The sequence below is a fragment of the Guillardia theta genome (genome assembly GCF_000315625.1).
Source record: "Guillardia theta CCMP2712 unplaced genomic scaffold GUITHscaffold_75, whole genome shotgun sequence".
Lineage (NCBI taxonomy): Eukaryota > Cryptophyceae > Pyrenomonadales > Geminigeraceae > Guillardia > Guillardia theta.
In genome coordinates, this window is record NW_005434599.1 from 259,677 (window position 1) to 281,497 (window position 21,821).

Consider the following 21,821-nt stretch of genomic DNA (forward strand, 5'->3'; position numbering starts at 1 on the left):
GTACCGTACCGACCTCCTCCTCCTCCTCCTCCTCCTCCTCCTCCTCCTCCTCCTCCTCCTCCTCCTCCTCCTCCTCCTCCTCCTCCTCCTCCTCCTCCTCCTCCTCCTCCTCCTCCTCCTCCTCCTCCTCCTCCCTCTGACGCTGGTTCTTACCTGAGGTCTCGCGCTGCACCCCTCCTTGTCTGTCCCTCTCCTTCCCTCCTCCACCTCTTGTCTCCACGTGCTCTCCTCTCCTGCGCTCGCCTCGTAGTGTACTGACAGCGAGGGATGCTCTCTCTTGCTGACTGTCGGCATGCTTCATCCGACATGGCGAAGCTGCGGCTTCTTGACGATGGTGAGCGTACGGAGAGTCGAGAGAAGCGAGAGCACGTCCGAGAAGAAGATCGCTGGGTGTTCAAGAACTTTGTGCATGACGATTGCTTGTCGTCGCTGGGTATCGACGAGATGAGGACCAAGTTCTTGAAGCTGCTCCTGGTGGCCACAGCCATCTTGTTTGCGGCTCAGAAGATGAGCTGCAGCATTCCAGGCTGGTCGTGTGAGGAGAAGTACAACATGAGCCTCTTCTTTCTTCACTTCTGGGGAGCCTTCAGTGTGGACCTGCTCGTCATCTTTCTAGTCGGGCGGATGCACACGAGGAGAGGCGTGGATCAGCTCTCCCTCATCCTCCCGTGCCTCCTCGGCTCCATATACCCGTCGGCGGTTGACGAGCTTCGGTTTGCGCGGGTGTCCTTGTCCTTGTTCGAGATGTACTGCCGCTGGTCCATCGCCACCTGGCTGTTTGCGAGCGTCGAGCTACTTCTGGTAGCTGCCGCACTCTTTGCTCATTTCATCCATGCTCGTAGGACAGGCAGGCTGTCGACCCTCCTCAGCGACGCTATCCTTGGCTTCCTCCTCTTTCTCTTCCCTCAGATCGCTGACCCCGCCTTTCATCTGCATCACTGGTTCGTCGCCTGGCTGGTGGCGATGCTGGCCAGGTTCGAGCCGTACTGGTCGAGAGGCACGCAGATGTTCTTCGTCGGGTATTACATCAACGGGATAGCCGTCTACGGCAGAGACCCTCTCCTTGCGTGTGCTAACGTTGCCTTCCTCAACACCAAGATGGGATGCGGGATAGGAGAGATGAACAATGCGACCAACAACTCTCACCCTCACGTCTACGTCCCTCCCAACCTCTGGAACTGTACCGGAGACTACGCGAGGTAGGCCAACTAAGTTTTAGTCCAACACCATTAAACCCCACCCTGTCAATTTACATCGAGTTTGACTGATTTCACGTTAACCATCTCGCACGCAACATGTTGGATGTTGCTTTCTCGCAAGCCCCATCATGATGACGTCCAAGCAGAGTCAAAGCTGCAGCCTCACGCGTCCTGTCCATACATCCCACTGCACGAACGGATCTCATTCGTGGTGTACTCGAAGCACCTTGAAGACACTTCAGTACATGTGTGCCGCACGAGCTTCCAAGATCAACTCACATTCCGATCGAGCATGTATCACAGGAAACAGGACAAGCTTGGGATGCCGGCACTCCAAAGGCGTCTACGTCATCGTCGCAATACCTGCCCCAAGATTGTTAGGCACAAGCCATCGATCGAGGCTTGCACTTGCCCCATCCTTTTTGTCCAATCGGCATACACCTCACAACCCCCATACCGTGATCTGAAATCATATCTGTCCCAAGGTCAATCTCAAGCAGAAGCTGGAGGGGCAGGACTTCGTGAAAGAATGCCAAATTTTGTGCTGTGGGTTGAAGTGTGACGGTAGATCATCCGTTGGGATTGCCCCGCCGATTCACGCTCGATTCTCTGCGGCTCTGTAGGGTGGGAGCTGTTCGGGGAAAGGGAGGAAACGATATGGATTCAGGCCCAGGAGCATGAGAGAAGAATTGTGGCTGCTGCATGCTCCGTACCACGATTGTCAGGCAGACAACAAGGCATAGAGGTGAAGGCTTCAGTTCAGTTTGAGTCTCTCTGTCTCCGTGCTCTTGTATGACTCTCAGCAAGGCAGTTAGAGACGAACAGAGGCCCCCGCTGTGTCCAGTCCCACCATCATGGCTTTTCGAAGGCAGAAGAAGCTCCGAAGGTACATGCCGGACGATTGGGGTGTGCATAGGCTGCCCTTTCAGCTACAAAAACAGCTGAAATTGTATCTTTTGTCTCCTCACGTCTCAATATGCAATGCCGATGTACATCAAGTGTCGTTGGGGTCCTACAAGGAGATCCGAGGGCCTTCGGCGTGTGTCCCATGCCCCGCCAACAGCACCACCCTTGCAACTGCGAGGAATGACTCTGGGGACTGTGTTTGCACCCTCGGGCACTACCAGACCCAGGGGGCCTCCCAACACCTACGACGAGAGGAAGAGGCAGGCTGTAACTCCTGCCCTTCCTTCTCTACCTCCCCCGGGGCTTGATATCCGTCTACGAGTGCCAGTGTGATGTTATATCCCGTGCCAAGCTCGGGACGACTTGCGTGATCTGCAACAAGGGGTTCATCTACTGCATCCAGACGCTGACCTGCCTGGAATGCGGGTTGCCGTGTCCTACTGCACCACCGTGGAGGACCTCACCTGCTATGACGACTGCCACTGCTTCGCTGGATATGGGTTGCCTACTGCTGGACGGAGTGCGAGTAGTGGCCCGCTGACATCTTTCGCCCCATTTCCAACGAGGAGGAGTGCCTGTCCTGTCCCTCGGGTTCCACCACCGAGGGGGTCACCCAGAGCGACTGCCTGTGCTCTGCCGGTTACAACGGAACGGACGGCGGGCCCTGTCGCTCTGCCCTCCTGTCCCCTACAAAAACTGCGGATTCCTGCATCCAGTACCACCCCAATGCCAGTGCAACATGGTTCCACGTGCCGTCAATGATGGTTGCACTCCCTGCCCCCAGAACATGACCTCTTCGGCAGGAAGGCTCTTGGTGACTCTAGGTGCCAGACTGGTTTCGCGGGAATTGGGACCGAGTACTGCACATTCTGCGACATGGGGATGTACAAGGACTACGAGGGACCGCTAGCGGTATAGTGTTAATTGGGGGTTGTGCCTGACTTGCAGCGATGGAGAAACTACAGAGCAGCTGGGCAGCGTGTCTTCCTCAGAGTTTATCCATCTCACGGGTAACTACCGATCCTACGTCGAGCTCTGCTCTGCAATAATCAAGTGCTGGGACGGAAGCTCTCAGATTCATTGGTCCCGGTCTGATGAAGAAGTTTCTTTCAGACACAGGGAGAAGGCAGTTGCTTAAGCACCCGTGCTGGGCTCGAGCTTTTATTGAATTCAATACTCAACACATTCTAGTATGCTTTCTCATCTGCATGGTGAGGTAAGCCTACTTCATCAGGCCGCTGAACATTTGTTTGAAAGACTATTTACTTCATCAGGCCGCTGAACATCTGTTTGAAAAATTATTTACTACCACGTGTAGAACCACAAAAATTCAGCTTCCTCCATCTTGATCAAGAATGCGATGAGCAAACCTCGATCCTAGGTTGGTTGTGTCTCTACAATTCTGACTTCTCCGAAAGCATTTTTGTCGATGTTGAAATGAGGTGGCCAGGCGATCACGATGTCGTTCTTGGGAGTTGAAGAAGTGGGTTCCATTTTACAGAGAACTCCAGTATACCCGCGATCCTCAACTGCCTTGAGCCGGTCCAACTCGACCAAATATTTTGCAAGTGATGTGAAGTGGGTGGATTCAGATGAGTCAGCAAATCTGGTCAGCTTGTCGAAGCAGTGATCCATGAAATCACGATCTTCTTTTCCAGTAGTCGCACGAGCATGTTCTGCGAGCGAAGTTTGAAGCTCAAGGCTCTTTGGCTGTTTCCATAGAAGCTGCTCGGGGCTGTCGCTTTCTCGGGCTCGTTTGCTAATCGCACAGATCTTCCCGACACAGCAGGAAGCCACAATCAAGCCAGCAGAACGCTTCTCGCACATCTTGATTGCATAATCTGAAGCTGCTCCGCACGCGTGCAGAGAAGTGCCGATGTCAAAGTTCTCTTCATATGCCAGCACGTCTCCTAAGACAGTCCGAAAATTGGACAAACTCGCTTCCTGTGCTCGACGGATCCCCAAGTCAATACTGATAGGGTTGCGGTCGACACACACAACTTCCCATTCCGAGAAGAGGTAAGCAACCAGCAACCCGACATGACCTGCGCCCCCGCAGAAATCTACGAGCCGCTTGGAGGTGCCCTGGGAGGGGGCAGACAAGATCATGACGGAGATGGCTCGTAACATGCTCATTAGCTGTCCTCGCTTGCGGAGCTGTCTCTTCTCTGGAAGATGATAGAGGGGATCAACCTGCGGGACGAGTCCATCCCAACCTGATCCAGCAAAAAAATCCACCACCTTCGACTTTGCTCCGTACCTTTGCAGTAGGCACTCGTTCAGATAAGAAGGACTTGGCAGCTGATGAAGCTTGATGGTCGTTTTTGAAGAGACAGAAGACACGAGAAGCTCAGACCGGATTGTCCTCGCCTTCTTCTTCTTCCCTGGCAACTCACCTTTGAGTGGATCACTGCCAGCGCAGGCCGACATCGAGGCGTCGAGTGCAACAGGGTCCGCGCAGCTTACAATGCTTCTCTTCGTCGTGACATTGACAGTCACCGGCATGCGAGCAATGCTAGGCATCGAGCTTAATCACTGCTCACGGCAAGACACTACTACACACCTTGTAATATCGCTTGGCAACCCACCTGAAGTCAGCATTGCTTCCATAGCTTCCGGTAAGGCTCCGACCGATTTCGACCTATATAGGCCCCCGGTCAGCCGGTTACATTTTCCACCGATCCTACCGGTGTCCGTTATCGTGCGGCGCAAACCGTCTGGACAGGCTGTCCGGGCCGTCCGCGCGGCTGCTCAGTGGGGTGGGCGCTACTAGGCCCGCCGCTATGAGTCAGCCTGCTCCGAACTTTACCGGGACTCAGCGCGAGGCACGTGTTGATACTCTGACACTTTACTCAAAGTTAAGTTAATTTTCCCTTTTGATTCACCCCATCCTAACCACATGGCACTCGGCCTTGTGGCTGCTGCTCACTAGGATACCGGGCCTCGCCTTGGCTCTTCAGACGTCCGTGCAAGTCATCTCCAACGAAAATACTAGAGAGCAACTTGGCAAGGCATAACAGACACATTTTGTACCCCTAATTCTGAGGCGAGCTCGGCATACGAAAAGCGCGACCCTCCTCCTGCTCCTGCTCCTGCTCCTGCTCCTGCTCCTCCTGCTCCTCCTCGTCCTCCTCCTCCCCCTTCCTCTGGTTCTTACCTGAGGTCTCGCGCTGCACCCCTCCTTGTCTGTCCCTCTCCTTCCCTCCTCCACCTCTTGTCTCCACGTGCTCTCCTCTCCTGTGCTCACCTCGTAGTGTACTGACAATGCGACCAACAACTCTCACCCTCACGTCTACGTCCCTCCCAACCTCTGGAACTGTACCGGAGACTACGCGAGGTAGGCCAACTAAGTTTTAGTCTAACACCATTAAACCCCACCCTGTCAATTTACATCGAGTTTCGCTGATTTCACGTTAACCATCTCGCACGCAACATGTTGGATGTTGCTTTCTCGCCAGCCCCATCATGATGACGTCCAAGCAGAGTCAAAGCTGCAGCCTCACGCGTCCTGTCCATACATCCCACTGCACGAACGGATCTCATTCGTGGTGTACTCGAAGCACCTTGAGAACACTTCAGTATGCTACATGTGTGCCGCACGAGCTTCCAAGATCAACTCACATTCCGATCGAGCATGTATCACAGGAAACAGGACAAGCTTGGGATGCCGGCACTCCAAAGGCGTCTACGTCATCGTCGCAATACCTGCCCCAAGATTGTTAGGCACAAGCCATCGATCGAGGCTTGCACTTGCCCCATCCTTTTTGTCCAATCGGCATACACCTCACAACCCCCATACCGTGATCTGAAATCATATCTGTCCCAAGGTCAACTCGCCCAGTCAACCTCCATGCGCTGCTTTACCTATCAACACAAGCATCCAACGAATAGCACCCAAAGTCATCACAAATGGGGACCACGACCTATAAAGGATGAAGACCAATTATTCGTGCTTTGTTTGAATTGCTTCATCAATGAGTGGAGTGCGAAGAGATCGATGAAAACATGGTATGTTCCCCCACGAATCCGCTTTCACGCAAACGCAAGCCTTACCGCAGTTCCAGGAACAACCGATGGAGTCATCACAACAGGCCCGACCTAATAGTAGCAATGATTATATGATACGAATAGAGCGAGAGGTAAAGCAAGCTCCGTACCGACGCGTAAGGCGGGAGAAACGGAGGCAACGGAGCAGCCGCCGCAAGCCGCTGCCCCCGGAGGATCCCGACATTGCGAGGAGAATGTGCACGAGCATAACCCGCTATTCTTTCCATGGGCCTTGTGCTTCTCCCATACGAGGCAACTGCGAAGATCATGGCAACCATCGCCATCGCCGCTAACGTAACCGCTACCGTCGCCTTTGATTCCGCCATGGCAAACGCCCCCTCGAACAGACAAACCGTTACAAAATGGAGATTCTGTAACCACTCAATTGAACGTTGAAATCGGTTACACCCTGCACTTTTATAAGGCTTTTTGTGGTCATCATGGATCATTCCACCCCACCCCTTCCACAGGTACCCCTACCTACCTACCTAGCTACCCCTACCTCCTCTTTGCGGATTTCTTCTAGAGATCCACCTATATATACTACCCCTACCAGGTTGGATCATAATGAATGTTTGTACCCACCCCCTCCTTTCCTGTTTTGCACCCCCTAGCTAGTGTAACACCTCATACCACCCCGCCATGTCCCAACACGCAATCGATTACACCATCGTCACTACCCCTCATTTTCCCTCTTATTCACCCTTATGACAACCCTGTAGCCCCCACCCCACCCTACCCTACATGATTCTGTTGCTTCCCTTGAAGCGGGCCATCCCCCCCTGCGGCTGCCATGGCGCACGCTTCGGCTGCGCTGGTCATGGCGCCGCCACCGCGGGGGCGCATGGAGGAGCATCCCCCGCTCCTGGATGTAGATTACGATCCTCCTCTCTCACCTGTGGAGGAGCCAGCAGGCGTCGTGCTGCCCGATGAAGGTCAGCCTGGGGACCTCGATTCCACTGATCACGACACGCATGTAACATGGCACTCGGCCTTGTGGCTGCTGCTCACTAGGATAGGCCTCGCCTTGGCTCTTCAGACGTCCGTGCAAGTCATCTCCAACGAAATATGGATAGCTGAGGTAGCTCTTATGCAGCTTCAAACAGCAACATGCGACTGGTTCCACAAAGAAGACGTTGAATGCTTGACAATCAATGCATCGGACGAATGTGATAGAGCTTCAAACGCAAACACTCTCGAGGACTGTGAAATCACTCTGTCCAATGTTATCGATCGTTTCACTGCCACATTCCCTGCATATCCACCAACACCAGAAGAGCTTGAATTTATTGCTGCGAAGAACGATGTGTGGAATAGGGCGCTAAGGCCTGTGCTATCACTTTGCTTGTCGCAGCTTGTGCACATACATTGTCCCAGGGCCTTCATGGTGGTTCCGCTTATCACGCATCCCTTGCGTGTGGTTTCAATTCGATTGGTGCACTCGGATCTAGCGAGAGAAACTCCTAGCAAACTCTGGGACTTGTTGATCCTGTCGTTCAAAGGCAAGGACGGATCAAATCTCTTTTCTGGGCTGCTTCCCAGATTCTTTAGCTTTCTCATAATGGAGAGGATAAGAAAGATGAGAATCGAAGAAAGAATTCGACGATTCTTTCGTTCGCTTAGACAACGAAGGCATAGAGGCTTTTATGCAGAACAGGTGATTTCTGAACGCTGTATCAATTCTCTCTGACTTTAAGTTCGACAGCTGGAGAGGCTTGTTGCAGGTATTATAGACTTCTTGAGACTCTTTGCTTTGAAACTGACCTTGATTTTCGTTGCTTCTCACTGTCTTGGTTACAATAGGCTTGGTTAATGTGCTGGTGGGCACCTCCTTGTCGTATCCGCTCTGCGTCATTGAAAGAAGGATGAGCGTAGAAAAGAATTCTCCTCATCCACTGTCTTTATTTCAATTCTTTCGGTATGTTTGATCTCTCGATTCTCCTTCATACATGACTGTGATGGGTGTAGGTACGTTGGCAGACAAATCCGGGGGGAAGGATTAGGTAGATAGTGTTTTTGACTCGACGTTTGCTTTGTTCACGATTGTCACAGGATCACTTTACAAGGGAATGTCTGCAGCTATGCTCATAGCAATTCCCAAATTCTGTCTTCGCTATACTTCACGTTTGAACAAGGTTGTGTCTGAGTTAGGGACCGAAATCAAGCTTATTCGTGCCCAGGAAATCATGATGAGCTGGTTCGGAATACGATGGGGCTGGATACCGGTATTTCGCGTGTCAAGTGATTGTGAACTTCTGATTGAAAACCTTGCAGGTTCTCCCGGCAACAATCTTCTCAGCGATCAACGCTGGTCTCGTTCTTTCGACTCCTTTCTTCATTCGCGTGATTGATCGCAGGTCGTGCGAGACTGTCATTCCCATCTAGTCTTGCCGTTGTGGCTTGCAGTGTCGCAGCTCAGTGCCATCAGGTACCACAAGTTCCCCCACACTTCACGTGCTCTCTGACTTTCATGCAAGCTTCTGGTCGACCATGGAAAATTCCTCAACCGTCAGAGGCTGCTCAGGAACAGTGGTGATCGGGCACGGGCTCTCAGGCTGCCGCTTGTACGTTTCAGGTCAGACGACGTTCGAAGGACCTGGTTCCGCATGGCGTACGGGAGCGATACGCCTGATCAAAATCAGATCGTCACCGAAGACGGGACCTTCGACTCTGTGGATGAAGTTACTGACAATCCCATGACGAGGGAGAGAGACGAAGATGTCAATGACATCTCAAACCAGTTAACGACAAGCTTGTCAGATTATTACAACGGTCCTGAGCATGCAGATCATTCGCCCAACTTCATCAACAAGATGCAGGCAATGAGAACCATGTACCTCAGGACTCGCAACTTCGCAGACCACAACCCTTTGTCCTTGGTGGTTGATCCAAATAATGTGCTTGCTTCCACGTTCCTGCTGCTAGAAGCTATTCCTGCAGAGGTTGGCGATGATCTTGGAAGCTGTAATGCTGATCCTGAGAATCCAGGTCCTCGTCAATCGGCCAATTTTTGTCCGTCTAGAGGGGCAGGATGGAGCTGATTGGGGAGGAGTTCGTCGCTCGTGGATTGCAAGGTCAGCATGATGTGGGGAGTTTTCGCTCTGACCAGGGAGATAGAGTGGCGCAAGAGCTCTTCGATCCGAGGTTCGGCCTTGTGCTGGCTGTGTTTGGCAATGGTAAACGCGAGTCGCTTCCTTTTGCTGTGAGAATGACCCTGAGTGCGACGTGTAGGCGGGGAAGCGACAGGGAAGCTGATCATCAATCCAGCTCCGGGGCTGTTGTCTTATTCGGATGGCTCGCATGAAGCGGAACACGACTCGACTTGGAACGATCGCTACTACAAGTTCATGTCTGCCAGCCGATTGTCTTGCTGACCGAGAGCCTTACTGATGCTCCAGGGGGAGACTGATGGCCCTTGCGCTCATCTCAGGAGATGTGCTTGGAGTGAACATGGATTCCGCCTTCTACAAGTTTCTGATGATCCGCGACAACCTCAAAGTCATTGTATGAGCTGCCGCCCTCTCACTGGCTATATCCGGCAAGTCCCTGACTGTCCTGGGTTGCAGGCCTTTGCTCCCACGCAGATGAATTCAAGTGCAGAATGTGAATTCATCGCCAATCGTTACAAGCTCCGTCACATCATGGTCCTGCTCTCGTTCTCTTCGCCGTGCTGTCTGACAATCTTGACCTTTCAGGTTCTCAAGCTGATCAGACATCACCTGGCGCATTCGACGCCTGAAGGAAATGCTCTGAGGCGTATCATACGGAACATCTTTGACTCGAAGTTGTCGTGCCATGAATCGGCAGAGGTGAAGGCGACGAACTGCTCTGCTTGACTCGCTGATCTCCTGGACTTCAGTTCATCTTCTGCGTGCTACACGGAAAGGAGAAACTCTGGGCCGACAAGAGGCTTCACAGCTTTCCCTTTCTCAATGAGTCAGAAAGTTTTGACGTTATGAGATGTGAAGACACCAGGAAGCAACTCACGACCATCCTCCTTTCCATCCTCTACAACAAGTTGAAGCAACGCCGCCGCCATGAGAGAGGCTGGGTGCTGGAAGGCATGCCGCATCGGAAGGTGAGCGGACAAGGCTCAAGGGCAGGGTTGACTGATAGCTGAACCCCGCAGGACTTTCTAGAGATGTTCTTCAGCAAAGGCGAGGCTTACCTCCCGAAATGTGCAATCATCTTCAAACCAAAGAACCTGACCGTAAGCTTCACTCCTTGAATTGCCAACAGCCTCCCTCTCTTGAACGCTGGTGAGCAAGACGACAGGATTTCGACGATTCTTCTGATATCTCCAAGTTGGTCTCTCACTCCAAGAAGTATGAGGTGCAGACAAGCAACCTCCATTCTCTCTTGAGGGCTGATGGTGTTCCAGGTCTACAATACGGAGTACCTGGCTCAGATAGGAAGTTTGATCAGCCTCACGAAGAAGTGGCAGGTCGACGATCCTTGTATTCTCAAAGCGCGACTGAAGCTTCAGTAGATTCCATACTCGGTGGTCCAGTCGAGCCATTTCTGCTTTTGCTCGTTGCTGCGGAGGAAAGCACCAGAGAGTGACTGGGAGCAGGACACAGTCGAAGTTGAGCTAGACGTGGAGATTGAAAACAAGTTTGCAACCACCCAGAGCAAGAGTCAGACTGAGACAGAAGAGGTCGACAAGCAGAAATCAGATGATATCAAACTGGACCAGAGCACGGGATGGAGCGAGATCGATTGCTGTGAGGCGAACTCAAGTTTGCAGGCAGAAAACTTCGAGCCCTGCGATCTTGTGCTCGAGGGGTCGAATGCGACGATGATCCGACAGGATGCGGCGCATCTGCGGGCCCACGAGGTGCCTGGCGTGCTGGTGGTGGACGAAGGCCGATCATTTCACATCAACCCGGACGAGACTCGTTGGGACCTTTTGAGCCAGCGCCGGTACGTTGACCCCCCACCCCCACCCCTCCACCTCAACCCTCCTGTGCGCCTCTCACTGCTTGTCTTCCAGACATTCTTCGCACTTGGGCGTAGATGACGGGAAGTGTCGGTACGGGTGCTCGAGCAGCCTGGCAGATTCTTGTCCCTTTCCAGGTACTGGAGCGAACCGAGAGAGAGGAACTGACAGACGAATGAGGGACTGAGAGGTGAGGGAGGCTGATAAAATGTGACAGATGTTGTGCGCGACGTCTATCAGTTTGTCGACTCGGTGAGATGGAGTGACGTGGAGCAGCCGGGGCTGGAGGATCTGCTGCAGTCGAACCCTGCGGAGTACTTCAAGCTCGGTGACTCGCCCCCGTTGCCCTGCCGGTCTGACCCGAAGCTCCAGCAAAGCTGCTCTCTCTCGGACGAGAAGACTTGCAGAGATGGGTTGATGAAGGACAGGTGCGAGCTCGTGGCCCTTGCTCATGGCCCCATGCCGGCTGATGCAAGCGTGTAGATGCGATTCGTGACAACGAGCAAAGAAGCTCGCGTTGCTCCCCTGCTGGGGGTCCCGATGTCCTCCCTTTCTCAGGTTGTGCCTGAAGTTCCGTGAGGAGCCTGGAAGTCACTGGGCGAGCAGGTTGAGAGTGAAGTGCTGGGAGGGTTCGGAGCAGACGAGCTGGTCGCTGCTGAGGTGCGAGGAGGTGCGGCAGGGGCGACGCGTGTGTGAAGTTGTCGAGCAGACGCTCAAGGACTACGTGGACCTGGTGTGCCACAAGGAGATGGTGGAGGATGTCACCGAGCAGATGGCGAAGGTGGAGAGACCTGGACGAGTCGCGGGTTGCTGACGTGTCATGTAGATACGGCAAGGGTTTCACGAGCTTGCTCCTCCCTCCATCCTCGGCAAGTTTCTCAATCCCCTCGGTGAGTCTCGTCGCTGCTGCTCGCGGCCTGACGTGCTTCGAGACCTCGAGAAGTGCATCGCGGGCGAAGCGCACATCGACGTGGATGACTGGTGCCTCGACGAGCCCAGCTGACCTCTAGCTGACCCTGCTGCTCAGGATGGCGAACAGCACGACCAAAGGGTTCGACAGGGAGGCGCCGCAGCCTTCTTGGTTCTGGGAGTTCGTCGAGGAGAGCAACCAGAGCTGGCGGAGGAAGCTCCTCAGGTCTCTCACCCTCCCCCCTCCTTCTTTCCCTGACCAGCTGCCCAGCTGGACGACTGGGATGGTTCGCCCCCCCCCGGGAGGCTTCTCGCAGATGCCGCACGTGTTCACCATCCAGAGCGACCCAGACCTCGAGCACCGCGACAGGCTTCCCGTCGCCCACACGTGCGGCTTCCAGCTGGATCTTCCGCTCTATCCCAGCAAGGAGGTGAACTAGAGCTGGACTGTTGCTGAGCTTCTGCTGAGGTCTGTTGCAGGTGCTGGTTAGCAAGATGACGCTGGCAGTGGAGTACGAGAGTGACTTTCACTTGGTGTAGATGAAGAGGAAGGAAAGACTTGCCTACTTCACTTTCACTTAAGGGAAAAGAGGCAGAGGGAGCGGGGGGGGGGGGGTCAGCAGAAGAGAGAAGGAACGGCGGGGGGAGCAGTGTCAATCTGTGGCGTAGGGAGCAACCAAGCTGGAGGTCGAGGCCCGAAAGGCGCTGGGCGCTCGTCCCTTGGAGGTCATGCTGTCGATGTCCCACGAGTTGCGTTGGTTGAAGAGCTTCTTGCCCGTCCTCTGACCTTCACGTCAGCGACGCCCACAACCTTCATCCCTCACCGGCGTCTCCACCGTCGAACTCTCCTGATCCCATGCCAGCAAGTCCCCGTCAGGTCGCGCTCGCTGGGGCGTCGCTTCTCTGCTCGAGGGAGCAGATGTCTGCCTCATGGCTCAGCTCTCGCCGCAGCCTCAAGACTCACCGCTGCTCTTCTCGGTGTGGACGTACGGCTGCGAGGACGCCCGACATCGTCCTCGGTGTCGGAGGAAGGGTCGTAGCTGCCCCACCACGAGGGCCTCGATGAGCCCCGCTGACGCGGAGCAGAGGAAGACCGGCTGGTGTCTGAGGCAGGCTCAGTCTCTCGAGTCTTCTCGCATCCCTGATGTCACCTGCCCCCTTCTGCTCTAACGGCAAACCAGCTGGACGTCCCGGGGTCGAGTAGCCTCCCCACTTGCCCCTGTGCTGCTGCGCGACGACCGGAGGCTCCTGACAGTCGACAGACATTTCTCCTGCAGAGCTGAAGGAGAAAGTGAAGAGGCGGAACAAGCGCAAGGGAACAGCGCAAGCAAACTGGAGGGGAAGGGGCAGGGAGGGGGAGGAAATGAGAAGCATGGATTACCTGTGCTTGGACATCCATGAGGAGCCAGGGATGCAGGACCCATCAACCTCTATGGGCTTGCCCGCAGCTTCTTCATCCCATTTGATCGATGAGATCGATCGTCTTTGCCTGCAGCTGCCCTCAGCTCTTTCGTTCAGCTAACGACAAAGAGACCTTCGCTTCCCCGATGTGAGCTCAACAGAGAGCGAGTTCCAGTCTTCACACTGCGGGATGCCGACATCCATGCTCTTGTCGGAGAGCCACGGCGCTCCTTCGACCCCCAACTTCCTTGGCTCCTGGCCGTCTGCAAGAAACGGCATTGAGCAGAGATGACGACGGGCGTCACTACCATGAAAAGTGGCGATGCCCTTGGAGAACTTCGAGAGACCCTCGACGGAAGAGGAGACGTATCTAGAGGGGAGGCCTTGACTAAAAAACTGTGAGACAAGACAAGACACGAACGATAGCGTGACACCTGACTTGCAGGAAGTGACTGACTCGACTCGACTCGTCGGCACTTTGTTGCTCCCACGGGGGAAGCAGAGAGACATGCTTTTTGATCTCAAGCTCTGCGTAGCTACCAGCAGGAACCTGTCTTGACATCTCAGTTGCTTATGCTCTCGCCATCAAACGAGATCCTGACGTTCTCAAGTTTGACGTGCTGCCTCTGTCTAAACAATCCCGTTGTGGTTGAGCTTCTTGACTTGGAGAGTTCTCTCGAGACCTCTGTAGCCCAGCGATCATCAGTCCTCCTCTCAGTCTTTCTCTCGCATTCACCTGCACTCTGCATGGCCGTGTCGACATTCGATTCCGACTCCCAGGGAGCGCAAGAGGCCTTCACGTAATCCGCCTGCACGAGACATGAGCTATCCTGCCAGGGGCTTCTCATCGTCCTACTTTTTTTCCCTTCTGCCGGGAAGCATCGCACATGCCCAAAGCTCCGAAAGGGTCGATGAGAGTGTCGATCTCGTTGCTTGCTTTCTCGACCTTCACCACCGACGTCGGTTGATGCATCGGGTTCTCAGCCGATACAGGATGCGAGCCCTGCGTACGGATCCTTCGCTGCCCCTCAACCTGCTCAGAGACCTCAGGACCTCCCTACATCGCTTCAGCTAGCAACCTCGTGGGACTCGAACCGATGAATTTCTGCAACATGACGAGCAACATTCGCAGTCTTAGTGTCCTGCTGAAGCTGATTGAAGTGCTGCCGTTGCTTCTGAGTCCATGGTCTACGACAAACAGATCAGAACCCAAACAGCAAGTCGATTTGCTTCTCTCAGTCTCCACACATATGCTGAATACATGCACACACCTGCCGTATCGATCTAAAGTCGCTGGCACGCCCACTTCCACTTCCAACATCGTAACTCCTCTATGCTCGATCTGCCGTCGGGCAGGTTTGAAGCTCGCGTCCTCTCCCCCCAGAAGCGACTTCATGTCTGTGATGTAGCCTTTTGGCGCAGATGCCACTGATGCTCTTGCTCGCTGACCCTCCACTTTGACGCCGTCATCCAAAATAGCGGCACCCGTCATATGTCCTTTGATACTCATCATCACTTCCTGCGACATGATCTTCCTTTTCTCCTCCTCTCCATGCCCGACAAGAAATCCTCCGTTTGCTCCCAGAGAAGATCGCACCATCTCCCCTCTGATCGCTCTTTTCGCCTCCTCATTCCTTTCCACCTTCACTGAAGCTCCAGCCCCGTCAAGCTTGCCAGCGCTTAGTCCTGCTCCTTCCACAGCTTTCCTTCCCTTTCCTGCCTCTGGCCTTACCTCAGCTTCGGATCTCGTTCGTCCTATGCTGTGAGGGTCAGCAGGTGCGTGCATCTTCTTCCCACGCCCGTCGCTTCCTCGAGCTTCTTCGAGGCGCTCCCGGGCGGTTCTCAGCTGACGAGGGCTGTGCTCGAACAATCTGCTCACAACACTGCCAGAGGAGGCAGACAGAGGGCGTTGGATGCTTGCTCTTCCAGCAGGAGAGGAGGGAGGAAGGAAGGATCCCCCCATCCCCCTGCTCCTCTTCATCTCTACAACGGTACGCGCCATGTCGATGCTTTGACCCGGAGCTATGACCCCACCCTTCAAATTTCGGGACTACCCACCCTACCTTCGAAGCCTACCCCTGCTTTTGATATGTTGGATGACCCTACCCTTTGACCATCGGACTCGGGAACTGTGGGCTCACAATCAAAAAGAGTACCCCACCTTGTTATCTTTGTACCCCTACCCCCCTTGTCTACTATAAATTCTTTCAAAATATACCCTAGAGTGATCACCCCCACCCTCTTGTTTGGAGGCGACCTAACGGTACAATCCCTTTATTATGGTTTGAGAGGACAGTAAGAAAAGAAGAAAATTAAATAGAGGATGAACTAGCGAGGAAAGGGCAGCAGTTGCTCAGTGATCGGGCTCGCCTCGCTTTCTGTGTTTGCAGGTTTTCGCAGCCGACCATGCAAGTGAGTTTGCGTGCAAGCGAGGTGAAAGAGAGAAAGAAGAGAAGGAGGAGGAGGAGGAGGAGGAGGAGGAGGGGGGGGGGGGGGGGGGGGGGGGGGAGGAAAAAAAAAAAGAAGAAGAGGGGGAGAGAAGAAATAGAAGGGAAGAGAGAAGAAGAAGAAAAGATGTTATCGAAACGAGGGGAAGAGAGGATCAGAGATGAAAGAGACAAGGTGAGGGGGGGGGGGGAGGAGGAGGAGGAGGAGATGATAGAAGCAGACCGACATTGTTGAGGGGTAGGGGAGATGAAGATCAGGAGAGAAGGTTAGGGGTTGAGAGAGGAGGCAAGAGCGACTATGCTCATAATGTGGTGCCCGGGGCGTGTGTTATCAACAGGGAGCAGGTGAGCGGGGGTCTGGATAGAGTAGAAGGAAAGAAGATGGAACAAGAAAGATACAGCAAACGAGGAAAGCAGGAGAGGAGGCGGCATGCCATGAGAAGTCAGCGGGTTAACATGAGCACTAGCAGCAGCTCCTCAGGTGTCGCAGTCTCTTTCAAGGCCTTCAGCGGTGCAGGAGCTTGTCAACCACTGGTGAGGGAGCACATACGCTGGAGTTGCCATGGCAGCAGGGTAGATCAGTGTACCGGCAGCTGCTGAGAGCAGCGCAAGTTTATCCGAGCAAGAAAAGACAAGCAATCTACCAGGACATCCGTGCTGACTTCAAGGTGAACGACAAGTGGGAAATCTCCCTCCCTCCCTCCTTCTGTCTTCTTCCCCCCTTTCCTCTCATCCTTCCCGCTTTCATTGCTTGCTCTCTTAGTCAACATTGGGTGCAGGAGCACAGGGAAGAAACGAGCGAGAAGAAGCTGCTGGTGTATCGCAGTCAGGCGCTCTCAGGGCTCAACGCTCTGCTGCAGTTCAAGGAGCAAGCGAACAGCACCAACGTTGAGGTGCCTGCTGTACTGTATGAGCACTACCGACTCACTGCCTCCTCCAGTTTCGACCCGTCACACACCCTGACCCGCGCACTAAGCGAGATCCTTGAAGCATAAAGCTACGCTCCTCCTCTCCTCCTCCTCTCCTTCTCCTCCGCACCTGCACCATCATCCCCATTCTTGTCTTGATCTAGAGATCCGGCCAGCAACAGAGGCCGACGACGGTGGAGGAGGTCAGTCCTCCCCACTTTGTCAGAGCTCCAGTGTTGTCAGGCATCTGAGACGCAGGGCAGTCGACGACGGAAACTTCGCTCCCCGTGCACTGCACGCCCTCCAGCCACACGCGCGCCTCGCTCCCCAGCTTCTCCTCCACCACAGACCCGCAGGCTGCTCCTCCGCAGACCACTGGTCGAGCTCGCAGCCCCAGCGACCGGCAAGCGACTTCAGCTGAGCGCTGCGAGAAGTCACTCGGACCCACGTAACCCCATGTCCCGTCGTGCTGAACCTGCAGCTTGCACCCAGCCGTGCTGCAGTCCAGCAACCTCGTGTCCTTGGTGGAGTTCCCCTGCTGGAAGCAAGCTGGCAAGGAGCACTGCCCCCACACCTGCAGGAAGGGCTGGGAGCAGGAGGTGCATTGGGTGCCAAACGGGATGCAGGCGGTGGGAACGAGAGGCCCCATGATCGCTGCTGGTCCCTCCCCCACCCCGTTGATCGCTCGCACGCGCACGAAGTAGCCGATGCCGTTGACGAGGCTCCCAATGCTCCTCGAAGTCTCGTTGGCTGGCACGAGCAGCTGCAACTCGAGGAGGGAGAAGCTCATGTTGATGCTCAGCTCCACGCTGTAGCTCACGATCGCCTGACCCCCGTCCTCCGACGGAGGTCTCCACCCGATGCTCACCTCCGTGTCCCCTACCTGCCCCGACTGGCAGCTACCCGCTGCGCCTGCGCCATGGCAGAGAGCGCTGAGGTCCGTGACAGCAGCTGGAGGCTCGAAGCCCGGGGTGACAAGAACGTAGCTGGACGGCTGGGAGCCGCCCTGCGCATTCTGAGCGACCAGGGCGAAGGCGTACTGGATGCCAGTGAGGAGAGGGCGTTGATTCTGATCGCCAGTGACGAGAAAGCGAAGGGTCTGAGAAGAGGAGGAGCGGAGGGGAGGAGGCGATCGACGTCTCGATGTTGTCGCAGTGATCGGATAGTCGTCCGCTCCTCCAGGCGGCAGCACCCCGACCTGCAGGGTGGGACCGGGCTGAAGCAGAGCCCAGCTGCCGAGAGGGCTGGTCTTGTTGGTGATGTAGAGGAGGTAGCTGAGGATGGGCGACCCTCCGTCCTTGCTGGGGGGATCCCACGCCAACCACGCGCGCAGGTGACCAGCTTTGGCCCGTCCTGCCTGAGGCCTGTCGGGGACTGTGACCGTGGGTTTGATGGGAAGGCTTGTCCTAATAGTCGAGCTCGACCCCAGCTGATTGATGGCAGCGACTCTGAAGTAGTAGGAGATGAAGTTGTTGAGATTCGAGACCAGGATTGATGTCGCGTTGCTCCCTGTGCTCCTCGTGACCCATCGGTAGCTGCTGTCCCCGATCGCAAACTCCGCTTGCTCCACCGCATACCCGCTGATCGCAAGCCCTCCCGTGTCTACCGGGCTCCTCCACACAAGCTTCACCTGCTGGTCCATCGCAGTGGACCCGAGGTCTGTCGGGGCTCGCGGCTCGCGCTTGGGGATACAAAGGAAGGCATCAGCTGAGGAGACGTAGCATAAGGCAGGGGGATGGCACACTTGCGACACGTTTGCGCAGCAGAGGTCAGCAGTAGAGGAAGGGGCAAATCGATTTCCCCCGGGGTAGCAGCGCCAGGGCTGCTTGAGGAGCAGCGTCGATGAGCCCGAGTACGAGGCGGGGGAAGGGAAGACAGCAGGGAGAGGATTGCTCGGGGGCCAGATGGCGTTGAGCAAGGAGCGCATGCCATGAAGCTTTAGATACCCAGCGAGCCCTTCCTCCCCCGCGTTGACGAAGTTGATGACAGCAGACCGGATAGTGAGTCCGAAGGAGGTGCTGACGGTGACCTTGAAGCGAAGGAAGACGACCGGGATGCTGGCTCGCAACTCGAACGCTTCCTTCCTCCTTGCCGGCAAGGCATCTTGAGTGGAAACAGAGCCCTGCAGGAAGGAGATCAGCTGGAAGGAGTAGGCGACCGGAGCAAGCGAGCGGTTCTGGAAGGCAGCAGCAAGCAGACGTATGTCTTGATCCTGCAGGTTCGTGATCCCCACCAGCATGATGGTCCCCCTCACGTCTGCACTCTGCTGACTGGCAACGTACTTCCCTTCGCCGCACGCGAACTCCATCTCCTGCCAGGGATCTGCAAGGCCAGGGCGAGCGCTGAGGGAGGCTGCCGGGAGGAGGGAGGAGCAGTTGGAGAAGAGGTGGCACCAACCCCCCCCGTAGGAGATACACTGGCAGCTGGAGGACAGCAGGCAGGCAGACTCACAAGAGGCGAGGGTGTGAGAGTTGCCGCACAGTGAGAGGCCGAGCTGGGGAGGGACGAGGTCAAGCGCGTCTGTCTTCATGTAGCTCTCGAGCTGGCAGGTCGCGCTGCATCCGTCCTGGTTCTGGTTGTTGCCGTCGTCACACTCCTCGAAGGAAGAGAAGCGAACGCCGAGGGCCTCCAGGCTCTTGTTCTGCCGCACGCCATCCCCGCATCCCCTCCGACGAGGCGGCACGGAACATGCGCAGAGCACAGAGCAGATGAGGTCCTGCTGGGTCGTGGGGAGCTGAAATCCTAGCGAGGTGGCAAACAAGCAGCGAGAGAAGCAGCGACAGGCCTCGCACTCGCTCTCCCCAACGCCGCAGATTGTCCACGTGAGAGGAGGAGGAGGAGGCGAAGAGGAGAACACGAGCTTCCACACACAGAGACCGATGGCGAGGCCCACGAGCAAGAAAGCGGCCAGGAGGATCGGCCACCTGCGGCTGGTTGAGAAGAAGATCAAGACAAGTTCCCTGACCTCCAGCTTCGCGACGCTGACGGCTGCTTGAGGGGGGAGGAGGCAAGCTTCAACCCCTCTACCCACATGCGAAGAGCATTTTTGCTGGTCGTGCGACAAGTGAGAGCGGAGGGACCGGAGGAGACACGGAAGGTGTCGGAAGACACTTGGGAAACTTTCGAACCGTGGAGATTCAAAATGCCGACGGGAACCTGCTGGGCGTTCAGAGAGGGAGAGAAGGAGAAGAGACTTTGCCTTGCCCACGTACTCATACAGGAAGCGAGAAAAGGGATCGAGAACAAACACCCGAGGCTGCCAGTCCGGCTGAGCGGCCTCCTCCTCTCCCACGAGCTTCATAAGCTGCTCCTGCTGCAAGCTCAGACGCCGCCAGCTTCTCTCCTCCCACCTTCAGCACTCGCAGGTGCTCCGGTACTGGTCGAGTCCAGCTGAACTCAAGCTTGAGCTCGCTTCGAACACCCGAGCTGTGTTTGACGTCCCCCCCCGCCAAAGTTTTCAAGGGGAACCAGGAGGAGTGAGGAGAAGAGGGCGAGGAGAGCGAGCGAGGGGCGGAGAGGAGGGAGGAAAGAGGGACCAGCACTTCGCCGATCAGCTCCGTCGCGATGAAACCTTTGTGAAACATCCGCACGCTCAGCGTTGTCTCCCGGCTCTCCGACACGCCGAAGGTGAAGTCTTCCTCGAACTTTGCGTGCTCTCCCTGTGCAATCACGCTGACTCGCTCACTTGAGCAGGGAAGGAGGCTGGTATGCTCGAGCTGTTCGCTGCTGGTCCACGCGCAGGCGGAAGAGTCTTGAAGTTTCAACACACAGAACGCTCTCGTCCATTCCAACGTTGGGAGGTGGGAGGCCTTGACTAGACGGACGTGGAGGATGGCGGACGGGTGCTCGTCAAAGTCTACATGTACATCAGACATGCTGCTCGAGCGCTCCTGCTCCATCCCTCCAGCTCTTTTGCCTGTCGAGGATTCTGCAGCAGCCTCCTTGCCTTGCCGGGCCGGCCCGAAGAGGCTCTTAGTCAAGCTGCGCTCTTTCCGCTCATTGATGGACGAGGCTTTAGCTTCGTTCTGCTCAAGCTGCTTATCTTCAGCGAAGCTTATTTTGATAGCGCGATACTTGAAACGTAAGAGGCAACTTTCGTCTCGGATACTCTCTTGGAGTTCCCTGAGGATGGTTGTTTGCTCTCTCGCGTCTCTTGCTCGGCTGTCAGGCCTCACGCTGAACTCAACCAGCACTGAGCCTTCCTTGAGCGTCAACACTTTCACCCTCTCAGCGTCAAGGTTTGCTGCCACTGCGATGCAGAACTGAAGGTCTTGCTTGAGCGTCGCCCTCCTGCTCAATAGTCATGCAACTCCCCCTCACACTTCAAACCTCTCACTTGCGAGGTTCTAAGGGCACCAGCTCCTCGAAGTCAAAGTCCAACGTCATAACAAACCTCGCCCACTCGCTCCGCTTGCTCGCTGCCTTCATCGCATCGCTGACGCTGTTGGGGTCGACCAGCTCGTAACTGGTGTAATTCAGAGAGCTTTGTGCGATGAGATCCTTCATGTAACTGTCGAACTGGCTCTGAAACTTCTGCTCTTCCTCCACGTTGCCCTCCTCCACCTCTCTGCTAGCTATCGGGTTCTCGGAGTCCATCAGGGAAGTTCTTAGATGCTCCGTGTACATCTCAAGGGCCTGCAAGCTGCTGCGCATCTTGGCGATGTACGGATCCATCTCCTCCCTGCTAAGGGTCAAAAAAGGCTCGCGGGCAGCGAGAGGCTGGTACCTCTTCTGGGTGTCGGAGTCCAGCTTCTCCACCCGGACCTGTTGTGGGGGGTACAAGGAAGGAGGCGTGTGAGGCGAGAGAGTACTAGTATGCTTGACGAGGAGAAGCGAGTCTGGCTCGTAGGGGAAAGGATCATGAGAGACAGGGGGCGGCCACTCAGACATCCACGTGGGTCGCTCCGACGCCATATTTCAAAGTTGCCGGGCCTGAGACGGTGGGCAGTCAGTTAGTTACTGTCACTAGTGTTATCGAGTATCTCCTCTCTCATCTCCTCTCCTCTCCTCTCCTCTCCTCTCCTCTCCTCTCCTCTCCTCTCCTCTCCTCTCCTCTCCTCTCCTC

The 21,821-nt window shown here is 55.5% G+C and overlaps 6 protein-coding genes across 6 annotated transcripts; 2 read left to right on the top strand and 4 right to left on the bottom strand.

Annotated features, from left to right (window-relative positions):
• Positions 1–507: 507 nt before the first annotated feature.
• GUITHDRAFT_76391 (hypothetical protein) lies at positions 508–1,203 on the top strand (the record flags this gene model as incomplete). The annotated part of the gene is made up of 1 exon (XM_005826406.1): positions 508–1,203. One exon carries the CDS (start codon positions 508–510, stop codon positions 1,201–1,203), a length of 696 nt encoding a protein of 231 aa, XP_005826463.1.
• A 2,279-nt stretch (positions 1,204–3,482) lies between these two features.
• GUITHDRAFT_143475 (hypothetical protein) lies at positions 3,483–4,628 on the bottom strand (the record flags this gene model as incomplete). Its single annotated transcript, XM_005826407.1, has 1 exon — positions 3,483–4,628. One exon carries the CDS (start codon positions 4,626–4,628, stop codon positions 3,483–3,485), a length of 1,146 nt encoding a protein of 381 aa, XP_005826464.1.
• Positions 4,629–5,442: 814 nt separating this feature from the next.
• On the bottom strand, positions 5,443–6,476 carry GUITHDRAFT_154428 (hypothetical protein). The gene is made up of 6 exons (XM_005826408.1): positions 6,263–6,476; positions 6,159–6,203; positions 5,970–6,028; positions 5,860–5,922; positions 5,727–5,810; positions 5,443–5,668 (listed from the first exon to the last, which is right to left on the bottom strand). The coding sequence occupies exons 1-6, from the start codon at positions 6,434–6,436 to the stop codon at positions 5,605–5,607; spliced, it is 489 nt and encodes a 162-aa protein (XP_005826465.1). The 5' UTR covers positions 6,437–6,476; the 3' UTR covers positions 5,443–5,604.
• Positions 6,477–6,945: 469 nt separating this feature from the next.
• GUITHDRAFT_114449 (hypothetical protein) lies at positions 6,946–12,540 on the top strand (the record flags this gene model as incomplete). The annotated part of the gene is made up of 30 exons (XM_005826409.1): positions 6,946–7,809; positions 7,858–7,876; positions 7,956–8,070; positions 8,121–8,155; positions 8,205–8,287; positions 8,333–8,377; positions 8,427–8,463; positions 8,510–8,580; positions 8,630–9,094; positions 9,141–9,226; positions 9,270–9,328; positions 9,384–9,501; positions 9,551–9,656; positions 9,719–9,796; positions 9,848–9,961; positions 10,012–10,230; positions 10,282–10,362; positions 10,428–10,484; positions 10,534–10,596; positions 10,642–11,075; positions 11,146–11,228; positions 11,309–11,419; positions 11,464–11,519; positions 11,575–11,649; positions 11,698–11,751; positions 11,801–11,872; positions 11,918–12,072; positions 12,119–12,226; positions 12,272–12,431; positions 12,481–12,540. 30 exons carry the CDS (start codon positions 6,946–6,948, stop codon positions 12,538–12,540), a joined length of 4,083 nt encoding a protein of 1,360 aa, XP_005826466.1.
• A 113-nt stretch (positions 12,541–12,653) lies between these two features.
• GUITHDRAFT_114450 (hypothetical protein) lies at positions 12,654–15,187 on the bottom strand (the record flags this gene model as incomplete). Its single annotated transcript, XM_005826410.1, has 12 exons — positions 12,654–12,782; positions 12,825–12,923; positions 12,965–13,040; positions 13,382–13,489; positions 13,535–13,664; positions 13,710–13,789; positions 13,836–13,951; positions 14,004–14,086; positions 14,138–14,210; positions 14,258–14,434; positions 14,481–14,589; positions 14,673–15,187. The coding sequence occupies 12 exons, from the start codon at positions 15,185–15,187 to the stop codon at positions 12,654–12,656; spliced, it is 1,695 nt and encodes a 564-aa protein (XP_005826467.1).
• A 1,729-nt stretch (positions 15,188–16,916) lies between these two features.
• On the bottom strand, positions 16,917–21,670 carry GUITHDRAFT_143479 (hypothetical protein; the record flags this gene model as incomplete). Its single annotated transcript, XM_005826411.1, has 5 exons — positions 16,917–19,680; positions 19,722–19,912; positions 19,965–20,066; positions 20,107–21,046; positions 21,093–21,670. The coding sequence occupies 5 exons, from the start codon at positions 21,668–21,670 to the stop codon at positions 16,917–16,919; spliced, it is 4,575 nt and encodes a 1,524-aa protein (XP_005826468.1).
• Positions 21,671–21,821: the final 151 nt, after the last annotated feature.